This window comes from Cydia amplana, chromosome 2, assembly GCF_948474715.1.
Source record: "Cydia amplana chromosome 2, ilCydAmpl1.1, whole genome shotgun sequence".
Classification (NCBI taxonomy): domain Eukaryota; kingdom Metazoa; phylum Arthropoda; class Insecta; order Lepidoptera; family Tortricidae; genus Cydia; species Cydia amplana.
In genome coordinates, this window is record NC_086070.1 from 22,437,802 (window position 1) to 22,451,538 (window position 13,737).

Sequence of the window (13,737 nt, forward strand, 5' to 3'; positions counted from 1 at the left end):
GTCAGTTGTTCGGAACTGTCACCTATAAACTGACAGGCTAAATGGGCGTTTTCTAAAATAAATATTGAAAACCCGATTCTCACGGATCCTGGTGTTTTTGGGTTCTTTCAACTCAGAATCACTAGCATAATCCTGATGATAAAAAAAATGTCCCAAAAATTTGTATGAAAATTGTACATTCCACTACGTCAAAATAAAACGTGACATAAAATTTTGTCATAATAAAACGTGACGTAATGGAATGGACATTTTGGGACATCTTTTTTTAATGGAAGGATGGAGAGTGCTGTCGATTCTGACTAGAATGAGCCCAAGAATGTCCAGATTTGAAAGAATCAGGTTTTCGATATTTATTTTAGAAAAAGCCCAAATATCGTCCGGCGAGCTGGTAATCTGTGGAAGTTCTACCGTGAACGTCATTTTCCTATGAAAATGTGACGTTGCTAATGACACTGCTTTACTTTGTTCTATTCAAGTCCGTGTAATAAGTATTAGCTTAGACGGAGCCTGGGGAGTTGGGGACCATAGGTAATTCGACACGTGTAGGTATCTATATTTATACTGTACAGTCGACGTAAAAGATACTTATCTTACCACTCTTGCACCTTACTTCTTTGTAATACGGTGAAAAATGAAAACGTCTTTGATGTCGACTAGATTTTTCAAATTCGACTGCCATTCTTTAGAATCTTATTAGGTATACCTAAGTATAAACTAGTTAATTTGGTCAATCAAGTTGAAAGTTCATACCTAATTATGTAAAACACTTCTAACCACTTTCACCATCCCACTAACCCGGGGTTAAACGGTTAAACCGTTAACCCAGTGTATAATTGTACTGGCAACCAAGGTAACTCCAGGTTTAACCGGCTAACCCCGGGTTAGGGAATGGTGCAACGCAGTTTATAAGGAAATAACAAAGATATTTGGAGACTACTGTCCAGTATTATGTACCAGGCGCCCCGAATCGTAAAGGAGCGCGCAATGCCGGACGCACTTGACTCGATGCCGTAGTATAATCGTATCGTATAGTTTGATAGTAGAGGGCAGTGACACGACTAGGGGGCGGAATGCTGCACCATAATAGAGCTCCGAGTAATATCAGTGGGCCTAGCCAAGTACCAACTTTTTTTACCCGCAGAGTTAGCCATGTTTTTAGATAAGTACTTACTTATGTAAATAAATAAAACTCAGAACGAATGTTTAAATGCGAAATTTGAGGGCTATATTGCCTATCCTATCCTATCCTATGCCTCCACGCGTCGGTCCATCTACAGATTCTACATCGTCCCAGGCCGCGTAGCTAAGATGCCAATCGCTTACGCTTCGTAGCGATCGAAACGCAACTGTGTCTGTCGCACTAATATGGAAGTGTGATAGAGAACAAAGCATTTCGTTGTCGAAGCGATAGCGATTGTAACCTTGGCTAGGCCGGCTGTACGTCACCCCGCCGTTAAAATTAACACAATGCATCTCGCTCGATATAAAATGTGTAATATAGCGATCATGAGACCTGTCGCTATAGCGGTCATGAGACCTGTCGCTTCTACTCGTCCGTCCATCTACAGATTCTACATCGGCCCTGTACTTACGTCACCCCACCGATAAATTAACACAATGCATCTCGCTCGATATAAAATGTGGAATATAGCGGTCATGAGACCAGTCGCTTCTACTCGTCCGTCCATGTACAGATTCTACATCGGCCCTGTACGTCACCCCGCCGATAAAATTAACACAATGCATCTGGCTCGATATAAAATGTGGAATATAGCGGTCATGAGGCCTGTCGTGCGTGTCGCTTCTACTCGTCCGTCCATCTACAGATTCTACATCGTCCGTACGTCACCCCGCCGATAAAATTAACACAATGCATCTCGCTCGATATAAAATGATTAAAATGCGCTATGTGGACGGTGACCTAAATTGGCAAACTATTTTTAGTGTTCCGTACAAAACTTTGTTCACGAAATACTTACCTCTGCAGGGATCGGAAGATCGGAACCGGTTCAAATCCATGTTTTTGATTTTGCAAAAAAAGACTAGTCGTGTCGATATAAAACACTCCCTTCGGTCGTGTTTTAATTTATCGCCACTCGTTTCGAATTTCGTCTTTCCGCACTTGCATCCTAAATAACTATTGCACCGCTTCGCTGTAGGCTGTAGGTGTAGGTAGGTAGTTAGGCTTTTGACACCTGGCCATAGAGAAAAAAATACATAGAGTGCTCACTTCATACATCAGTTCAGACTATTAATTTCAGTGTCTACATCTAGCATCGAGTAGCGGAACTATCAGCACTGCTACTTGACAATAGATGTAGCACCGACCGGAAAGTCTTATCTCAACAGCATAACACTTTCCGGTCGGTGGCTACATCTATTGTCAAGTAGCAGTACTAATAGTTCCGCTACTCGATGCTAGATGCTAATAGTCTTTTTGGTACTAAAACTGATGTATGGAGTGAGCACTCTATGTATTTTTTCTCTATGCACCTGGCGGTCTAGCATATAAGTTGCGTTCTCGCGCGCAAGTCCATACTTTGAAGTAGCGCAAGATGTATGGAGTCGCGCGCGAGAACGCAAGTCATGCTAGACCGCCAGATTACAAATTATAGGTTTCTCATCAACTGACCTATCCGTCCATCAGTATGATAACCGCCTTAATCAGCTTTAACACGTAAGAGCAGAATTAGACGGCGCGCGAACTCGCATGCGATTTTAGTTACATTGCGGACTGTTGTTTACGTCCAATTCAACCGACCGATCAAAACCCGCAATGTAAAAAACTCGCATGCGAGTTCTCGCATCGTCTAAATGAGCCCTGCTTGACTGGCTACCCTGGGCTGCGCCTGCGCGGTACCGGTCGCTCGTCCGGTCCGACGCCGGCGCAGCGGAAGCGGAAGCAGGTGCGCGCATGCGCGAACGGTATACCATCGGCTCTCTATGCTCTCCTATTTTAAACCTTGTTGCAATGATTTAAGGTCGAACATTGACCATGTGTGCGTAAGCTCGAACGCGGCTGTTACCATCGAATCTGGCGGCCTAGCCAAGGTAACGATCGCTAGCGCTTCGCCATCGAATCGCTTTGTGTCTCTCTATCACTCTTCCATATTAGTGCGACAGTGTCCGTTGCGTTTCGATCGCTACGTAGCGTTAGCGTTAGGCACGTTGGCTACGCGGCCTACTTCTTTATTTAATACCTGTTTCAAATCTTATCCCCTTAATATAAGATCGAGTATTGTCAATTCTGCATCATCGAATCACTTTACCTTATTCTATACCTTACTGCTTTTAGGAACGGTTGAATTTAGTTCAATTAATAATACATCTATGATTTTCAAGACACTATCACGCTGACGAAAACTCGCTTATCTATCAGCTATTAAATTGTAGCATAGAGAAATATAGTAATATAGTATTTTTTTCTCTTCTATGATTGTAGTAACCATGATACCTTGATGGGTCACTCATATTGCCTTTGAAATACCATAGGAAATACTTATGTCCGACCGAAACCTGATTTTGGCCGAAACCGAAACCACAGCCGGAACTGAAGGTTCCGTTTTCCTCTAGTTTCGGCCGAAACCGAACCTTCGGCCGAAATATGAGTTTTATGCCGAAACCTAAAATCTGTTATGTGTTTTTCATCATTAAACTAATGCATTAAGTAATGAAAATTTAAAATATTATTTGGTGTAAGACAGCATAAAGTGATTCAATATATGTAATCGATATTAAACTTTCGAGAGACATATTTTAAACTGTTTAAAGGCGACAACGGTTTCACTCAAGTGAAGTGAGTGAAACCGTTGTCGTCTAAACCATATATAGTTCACAAAAACTGTAAAATAAAGTTTAAATTTTATTGGTAGTGCTGCCATCTAGTATCGAGTAGAACACTGAATACAGAGTACTGCTGCCTACTTAATGCCATTGCATGTTAATAGTTCCGCTACTGCTCAATAGATGGCGCTTTTAACAATGTTTAAAGAAATGTTTTTGTACGACTAATTCAAAAATGATTTTTTAGATAAGAAATAAATATAGAAATCAGATAAGCAAAGAAATATAATAAAAAATATGGACTAGATCTAGACCATCGCAAGATCGTGCTGTAAAATAGGCTAGCTAGAATAAAAGAGCCCGGCATGATACTAAACTTACAACCAACCAACCAGTTATACTTAGTACAGTATGTCCAATACTCATCTTAGAGCTTCCTCAGTTACATTCAGAGGAACCTGTATCTGTAGCGTGGCGGATTATATATAGGCAGGGGTTTATTTACCAAACTCGACTGCTATCTGACCTTCCTATTCTTATTCCTCGCGTAGGTTCTGTCCCTCATGGGAGCATGGGACGCGACGCATTAGGTAGTTATGTATTTGATTTGGGAAAATGTAATTATAGGTAGTTTGTAGTCGCTGGTACTTCCTAAGCACGTACTTCGCACATAGCGAAACAACTCCAACATTGAATGGGAAGGAAATAGAAAGAAAACAAACAGTACCGTTCCGTATATGAAGATATTATATTTTCAAAGAACATGTATTTAATATTTTTCCCAGCAAATGTTCGGTCAATACAACGTGTGAAACAATACCATTATTTATACCATTATATTCATGTAACAAGTAACTAATATAATTTAATTATTCTGACTCCTCAGAGTCCAAACTACACACTTGAGTGATATAAAATATTAGATCGCTCAAGCTGCAAAATTGCGTAGAATTTTAAAAATAGAATCTTAAAATAACAATAACATTATGTCTTAAAATTAACTTGCCGGAATTGCGACTAGTTTATATTAAGACACATTATTGAGTATTGTCTTAAAACATTTGAAACATTTTTCAACGAAATTTTGCAGCCACTATACTTACATCCCACCTACCATACGATACGCACTACTCAGCGACTGTGTATAAAAAGCCAATATGTTGCAACACTATAATAGATCTGTGATTTTTAAATTAACAAGATAGTGTACATTTAGGTTTAAGGAAGAATACGACAGCCTAGTCTTGAAACAGTCTTGGACCCAGTAAATTAAAATGGTTACTATCGGAAAAATACTGTTTTTTTTTGTCATAAGGCATTTTTTAATACGAGCAACTTTGTAACAAGATTAGTGGGCAAAATAATTTAAAGTCAGCTTATAATGGAACTTAATTTTTACATTCATGTTAACAATGGGTTCAACAATAATTTTGTTTGTCAAATTTATCACCTCACGCACCCAATAAACTTTTGCACTCTTAAAATATCATGAATGAATTAAGTTTCACCCGATACCATACCTATTATCAGTGATTACAATAATTAGAGAAAAAGAGCTGCCATTTAAAATTAACCGTAAAAGTTTTATTGGGGCGCAAATAGGGATTGCTCCCGGTACTGAGTTTGCTGGGAGCAATCCCTAGGCGCAAATAGGTACCTACCTATATTTTATCGACCTTTCAGGGGTTTTTTTTTCAGTGTAAATTTTGAGGTCCAATTATGACAAACACTTTATTAAAGTAACAAGGGTATAAACGGCAATTCTTTTATTTTATTTAAAGGCGTGTTGCGTGTGATGTAAATTGACATAATTAAGTAGTTAGGTTAAGAGTACTATTTTTAATTTGATGCTTAAAGCTTCGATGTTCCAGCTGGTTTCCGATATTCCAATTTATGAGGTCATAAAAACAATTTCTTAAAACAGCAATAAGCTCAATATAGCAACATTTTAGCTGCAAAGTTATTTAATGCAGATGGTTCAAAGTGGAACATCACTTAAAAATCATTTTTTGTTCTTTGACCACCTGCAAAAACAACTTTGCCACGCGTCATCAATTGATATAGGTACTCGTAAGTAGGTAATAATTAAACATTAATAAAAACAATTCGCAAATTGGTTATCGTGTTCTTGTTTTTATATCACAAATACAATACTGTAAAGATATTATAAAAGCTCATAATAATTAATATTATAGGTAATTTAGGGTCCTTGGTGCGGTTTCGACGGGGGAGCCAGAAAGTGCATTTTTCCAAGTAGGTAGTTGAAGTGGTGAGAAAAGCTGACTTGTTCCCCTATACATGTAATTTGCAGGATATTTAACCCGTCAACTCCCACGTGTGTGACGTCACCATAAGCGTTCTGGCTCAAATTTGAGCCCTTGGGAACTGTGCTTTTTCTTCAACGACACAAGTTCATTAACTCCTAATACCTGCATAATTGCATATTATGTAATAGATAGACGTGTTAGGCCAAATTTTACACGTGTTACGCATTGTTTTGCTGGTGAACTACGCGTATTTTCTCGATTGGCAGAAACGGCATAGTCTCACACACTTTGTGACCGCCACAAAGGACCATATTTCACCAAGTTGACTTATGATTAAACTGTATTTAGTTCATTAGCTGTCGTAAATATTTCCTGCAATATGATATGAGCTCGAGAGTGCTCTCAAATCTATGACAATTAAACAATGTAAATGTCACGCCAGCAATCATGATTCTTGGCTTCCCAGGAGGTTATTTCATGAAATGTTACATTTCAGGCAGATTCATATTAGCATTTAACACCTTGATGGGGCACCCACAAATTATCCATAGTTTTTTTTACCATAAAAAAGTAAATACGCTAAGTTCCTCGAGAATTGAACATTCATTGTTGGCCGTTATTAAGTTTTGTAGCAGCAAGTCTCCTTTTCTAGCAGCGTCGGTGCAATTTATGTGGACGTTTGCTTCAAACCACTATCGTGTTTTTTTTGAAGGGGTTTTCAAAATTTACAACCATTTTTCCAAAACGTGTACATGAAAGTGAATGTGAGTAAATAATGATATACTCTTGTTACTCTTATATACTGACCAAACTCGTATTTTAGGCGATTCATAGGCCAAACTTAGTAGAGTAAGGACGATAAGCACGAAGAACTTTGTACATTGACCCCCCTATCTCTATCTCACGTATAATTATATTGATCTCCCACCGATTATGCCGGCAATCAATGCCACTATGCCATCGAAACGATGCGATGCGATAGAGAAAGGAAATGGCGGGTCGATGTAGGGCATCGTGTTCAGCGTCCTTACTTTTACGTGCGTGAAGTAAAAGGAAGGAACCTGAAATATCCACACCATACTTGCGTCTTGCTCACTCTCGTTGCGAATGAAATTGGCATGAACAGGGCAGTGTCGTTTATTGCTTAACTCGCTTAACGAAAAACATTTTTATACTTAGAATAAGGCAGTGCTTTGATTGACTTATAAGCGTGTGGCGATAGCATGCTAGTCGTCTCTCTTGCAATAGTTACAATCATATGTGGGTGAGAGAGATAGCCAGCTAGCGTGCTACCGTCTCTGATTTCACAAAAATAGTTTCAACATTCTCCCTAAGAGATTACATAATAATAAGAAGCTACGATCCTTGGTTGACGCAAATGTCAAAGATAACAATTTACGGTTGCAGCCAATGATGTCACCAAAACATTCTTGACGTCTATTACAGTTGCATTTACCCATTAAGTTAAGGCGAGGTATCTTGCCCGAAGCATTAAGATGCTTCGGGCAAGATACCTCGCCTTAACTTAATGGGTGAAATCACATCTGTCAGCATCGAGCCGCATTTTATATATGAGAAATCGCTCGTTAGTATGAAGATGCGTACGCATCGGAAAGCTGAAAGCATGCGTATTGCGTACGCATCTTCATACTAACGAGCAATTTCTCATACATAAAATGCGCCTCGATGCTGACAGATGTGATTCCACCCTTATGTTATGATAGACCACTGAGCAATCCAGTCATCTCTTTCTTACACTAGCAACATCACTACGAAGAAAGAGAATGAATATATGTTTTTGAGTAGGTTTGCTACTGACACCGTTGGCAGACACACAGATTTTCTAAAAAATTTGGGGTATTTTCCGTCGATAAATTTTTTGACATTTCCGAAAACTTTTTGGATAGTCTAATTTTTGTATATTTTATGATATGCAGACTGTCAGCATTTTGTCTTCAATTTGTGCATGATATGTTTTTTATTTGTAAACCATATTATTAAACCAACTCGTTGTTTAATTGTATTGCATTACTTAATAACATAAATATTTCGGCAATGTCGCACTGTCGTTAATAATAGGTAATACATAATTTCGCTATAATTAAATAAAACCAGTTATTAACTACCCTAAGTTTTGAAAGTTTTCGATTCGCCTACTTTATGCATTTAAATAGGTAAATAATTTTAACTATTATATTTGGAAACAATCGTGTAAGTACCTAATAAATACTATGGAGGCAGTAAAAACGGTAATATATTTTACTAATAGGATAAAAATAGACACCGAGTGTGAAAATTTTACTAGAATAGGTACTGGTAAGATTTAAAAATTATTGCTCTAAAGGTATACAATCGTTAACAAGTGCATTAGGTAATTAATTATATAATTATAAAATGATTTGGTTCGATTTATTAAAAAAATATCGTATATTTACTATGAGACCTTGTGAAAGAAACCACGTCAGATAATAAAAAAAAACAAACATTAAAAACTTATTTATTTACAGAAAAAAAAAACAGTTGGTCAGTTCGAAATTTAAATTTCGGAACGCGTTCGGAGCAAGCGTTTTTTGGGGCGTTTTTCAGGTTGAAGTGAAAAGCATGGTAAGGTAGCGGATGAGATGGGTGCGTGTGACTACGTTTGAAAACGTCTGTGAAAACTTAGCTTTGTGGCGTCACAGCACGGTCGCCGGGATGTCGTCCTCCTGAAACACACCGAGTCAATTAACGGAATCAAACAATTATTGATTGTGATAGGGAGGTATAGCTGGTCAACCAAATCTTGTCAGTAAAAAAAGGCGCGAAATTCAAATTTTGGACCATATCCCTTCGCGCCTACATTTTTCAAATTTGCCGCCTTTTTCTACTGTCAAGATCTGGTTGACCAAGTATATGTATATCAGCCGAATCCGACGGCACTAAATTGTCAAACGTCATCTTTTGACAACTTTTAAAACTATTTAAAAATACAACACACAGTCGGTCGTAATGACTAATGACTAATGAGAGTAATGAGTAGGTATTGCGGTAGATAAAGCGTTATTAAATACATTGTAAACTTTCTTTGGCGTTTAGTATTATTATGATGATGATGAACCTAACGATGATAACTCCAATTAATGTGCCGTCGGTAAGTTTACAAAATTACGGCAAATTTCTCATATTTTTGTATAAGGAATTAAGGATTAATATTATCCATTTCCAAAATAAAAGTTATGAAGTGAAATTTTTGAAATTAAGTTTTGAAAACTTTCCTCAACTTGCACATTTGTAACTCCAACACACGCACAAACACGCAAACTTATTAGTCAGAAAAAATCAAGTAACACTGCAACTTGTCGTCTTATTGTAGCACTTACCTTCGTAACGTCATTTATTAGGAAACGTTGGACGGACAGACAAAAAGATCTATAAATATAAATTACTGTCTGACGTTTTCCTGAGCTTTTCTGCCTGCCACTCCTATACAAGTGCGAAAAATTACATGGCATTTCTTCCCAAATGGTTTGAATCCTTTCAATATTTATAGATAGGGGAGGATTTTTGTGGGTTGGGTGGGGCTCTTTCTGCAGCAGTAAGGAAGGCTGATTGACAAATATAACCTCTTAAATAGTCAAACCCACCCGGCAAGCTCAAACCGTGCTCTTTGTCGTTGATTCGTGGAGCTAGTGCCCAAAGTATTACATTGTCCATTGCGATAAGTTCGTCGGCAAGTGCTAGCTTGCTGTGATAAGTACAAGCTAGTCAACCCACTCGGCAAGCTCTCACCGTTCTCTATGTCGTGGGGCTAGTACCTTGTGTAGTATTACATTGTCCAATGCGATGAGCTCGTAGGCGAGTGCTAGGTCATATACTTATCGGCATTAAAGTCAATACAACGGATAAATAAACGCTGTGCACAGCGATCCTACAAGATTGACAGAAGATGGATGGAAGGAAGGTTGTCAATGTTCCGCAGTGGAAATGGAACGCTTAAGCTAGTGAAATTCACTCGGCAAGCCAAACCGTTCTCTATACCGTGGAGTTAGTACCCAAAGTATTACATTGTCCACGGCGATGAGCTCGTCGGCGAGCGCAAGGTCCGGCAGCGCGCTCTCTTCGGCGGCCATGGGCGCCTGGTACAACGTGCGCTGCACCTCCACTATGTGTTCGTTCTGAAATTTAATATGAGACATAACCCTTCGTTAGACTTTCTATTTCTGACATCTTGATAAAGGGTTATGAAGAAATCAGCAGGTTTACATTATATAAACTTCATTACCTCTATCTTCAGCCTTTCTAGCAGCCTGTCTCGCTCGACCTTTAGTGCGTCGCATCTCTCCGTCTCGACCTCGCTCAGTACCCCTTTCACCTCCAGCTCGGCGATTTGGGAGTCTTTCTCGCTTATTGCTCCTTTCAAGATGTCTTGACTAAAGAAAAAAAACGTTAAGTACATTACATTTAATTATAACTGTGATTCTTTAATAATGATTAACCTGTTAAATTAAATTCAACAAATAGTTTACTTACATGATATGCGCTAATTCGCCGACCGCCGCGTCCCGTCTTCTCTCACAGTGTCCCAGGGAGTCCTCCAATTGTTTTAACCTCCTCAGGACAGAGGAGCACGTGCCACAGTTCATGACTGATGCGTTCTGGAGGGAGCGGATACGCTGTTCCATTTTCCTCATCTGGAATGATAGAAATATTGGGTCATTTGAGAGGAGGTTTCCGAAAAATAAGATAGTGGCCGCTATCTAGCAAAATTCACTTTGAGAAATTCCTTCGGGTGTGCTGTGTGGTAAGTTTAATGGTACGACCATCAAATAGATATCTCAGTAAAAACATGCAATAACTAAATTTGATCCTCTAGCTCAAATGTGCTTAATTCAGCCTCCGTGCTTGGTATTAAAACAATCATAAGGATAAAATACTAAATCATGAAAATACAATATTTTAATTTTTTGTCATTCATAATTATATAATTACCTTGTGTAAAGTTGCTATTCTCCTTTGTTCTTCCTCGTAGAAAACATTCTCTCTTTCCGCTGCTATCGTAAAAGATTCCTTCAAAGCGTCTTCTAACTCCAGTATTCTCTTATCTTTGAAATCAGTTGTCATTGTTCCCGACTTCTTACTTATAATCTTTTCTAGCTCAGTTATTCTTTCATCTTTGCTTCTCACTACGGCGAGTAGCTGTTCGAATTCAGCTATATTATTATTTTCACGGAGTGCTTCTTCTAGTATAGATATGCAACGTTGCTGTTCAATAATCTTCGAATTCTTTATAGCGATCTCTTTCGACAGGCTGCTGATCTTCCTGGCCAGCTTTGGCATACTCGGTTCCTCGCTATTCTCGTCGTGAAGTATGTTCAAATCATTAAAACTCCTACTATATCTGCCCTTGTCAAGCCTATCCACTACCTTACCACTTTTCTGGAGCTCGAAAAAGCTTTTGCTCTTTTTTATTTGTGTTAGCTCCTGGCTATCTGATATTTTGAGTACCTCGGACAGAATAAGCGACGACTCGTTAAGCTCGATCTCTAGGTCGATTATTTTCATTTTACCCTCTTCTAGCTTAGAGCGCAGCTCGTCGGTGTGAGCGAGCGCGTGCGCGAGCTCGCTCATGGCCGCCAGCTCGCTCTGCTTCGACCGGCTCAGTTCCTAACGTGTTTGGGGAAACGACAGATGAAAAAAACAAAAAGAAATCAATAAACAGCCCGTTTTTACTTCAACAACAAAATTCAACAATATAAACTCAAAAATAACTCGAGAAAAGTCAACATAGTTTTTTTTTATTTAAAGTTATTGATATTCCGCATAACAAGATTGAAAGCTGGGTAACATCGACTAGTGGACAACTTACTCGATCTATCTAAATACATGATTACTTAACAGTTTTACAATTGTTTTTTTATCAATACTTAAAAAATAATTCCCGCTGAACACGATTATTAGATTTTCTTTAAACATCACTTAAAAATTATCGCTAAACTAATAATTATCTTATTTGTGTGCTGTTACAAGCCGCGTCGAGGATACGGACTCGACGTCGACCACGAGAGAGGAATATTATTATCTGAACACTTCATTATATACTCAATACCGATATCGATAACATTACTTAACACGAAATTGTGAGTGTAAAGCTTACTTGTGTTACTCGTTACCGAAAGACGTGGGTCGCTAACGGAATCGTCGGCGTCAAACAAATGTAAACGAAAGAGCAAATAAATGAATGACAGTCTTGGTGCGAAGGACTAACTTAGAAAAAGCTTTTGAGGAAGCCAGCGGGTCCAGCCTGCATGAAACAAAGTTAGTCGGGTTAGTGGTTAGACTGGTTAGCACAAAGTTTGAGGTTGAGGCGGCATTCGATCTTGATATGATGCACTGCGAACTGCGAGTAATAACTGGCAGAGCATCACGCTAGCACCAATATAAATGAGTTCGAATTCCGCTCCTTGTATAGAGTCCTTTCACATTGATACCATAATTATTATTTGCAATATCGATATTAATATTCAGGTGGTAATGAACAATGCCATTCTTTGTGTTGTTGGTTCTGACTTCTGATACCGACTATCGGATAGGACAATGTGAAAGGGCTTTCTTTACAAGAGTTTCTAAAGTTTAACATTGTGTAAAGTTAGCACTGATGTTATGTATGGTTACTTATTACATTTTTATTTGCAAACAAGTTAGGTACTTCGTTGAATGAACACATACTCTTATAAAATTAGACCTATGAAAAGTATAAACAGTACATCTGTTGATTTGCAAGAGTAAAAATTAAAACAAGACCTACCTCTTCTCTTTGTGCTTGCGCTTGCTGCTGACTTTTCAGTTTGGCTTGGAGGTTCCTTATAGACCTGGAATTTGATTTCAATGTCCGTCAATAAATCGAAATATTTTCAGCGATATGAAAATTGTCGGCAATAAATAGCTATATTATACTCGTATTGTAGGTATTATGAATAGAGTGACGAATGCATAAAGAATTTCAAATTTTACAAGGCTTAGGTACGTAAGTCCTGGTCCATCATTGTTCAACCTTATGAATTGAATCTTATGTACTTATGTATTTAGCTACATGATTTCCTATCACATCTCCATCATTTTCAATTTTAAGTTATTGAGTTAGCATTTCCTTTTTTTAGTTATTTTTTTCACAAATCGACAGGATTTATTGGTGCATTTTAGTCATCTACTAATATACTACGTATTCTTTTAAACGATATGATATAACCTCTAGATGCCCAGATGCCTAATGAGAAGCCTTTCATTTCACTATGTATATTTTGAATAATTTTTCAGACAAGCCAAACTTTACTTTGTCTTGATAGTGGTTTTGTCGTTGCATCTTCGTTATCTACTTCGTATTTTACACTTACCTACAGTATATTTTTGCATCTACAAGACTTACTGTTGCATCTCTATCATCTGCTTCTCCTTCTGCACTCCTTTCTGCCTGCGACATCTGCACGAGCTGCAGCAGGCGCTCCGTCTCCTTGCTTTGTTCGAGCTGCTACCTCATCGTCTCAGCTTCCTTCTGTGTGTCAGTCATGTACGATAAGACTTACTATTGCATCTCCATCATCTGCGTCTCCTTCTGCGCCTGCTTCTCGTGCGATATCTGCACGAGCTGCAGCAGGCGCTCCGTCTCGGCGGAGAGACGGGCCACCTCTTTGCTCTGTTCGAGCTGCTACTT

The 13,737-nt window shown here is 38.6% G+C and overlaps 1 protein-coding gene across 1 annotated transcript in view; it reads right to left on the minus strand.

The window, feature by feature from the left end:
- Positions 1-8,531: 8,531 nt before the first annotated feature.
- LOC134660218 (trichohyalin-like) overlaps positions 8,532-13,737 on the minus strand; it is an 86,791-nt gene continuing 81,585 nt past the window's right edge. Inside the window, exons 16-21 of the mRNA XM_063515946.1 lie at positions 12,835-12,898; positions 11,019-11,693; positions 10,560-10,720; positions 10,312-10,459; positions 10,082-10,204; positions 8,532-8,755 (exon numbers count right to left, since the gene is read on the minus strand). Of these exons, the coding sequence (XP_063372016.1) occupies positions 8,726-8,755; positions 10,082-10,204; positions 10,312-10,459; positions 10,560-10,720; positions 11,019-11,693; positions 12,835-12,898 (1,201 nt within the window). The 3' untranslated portion in view covers positions 8,532-8,725. The remainder of the gene's footprint in view (positions 8,756-10,081; positions 10,205-10,311; positions 10,460-10,559; positions 10,721-11,018; positions 11,694-12,834; positions 12,899-13,737) is intronic.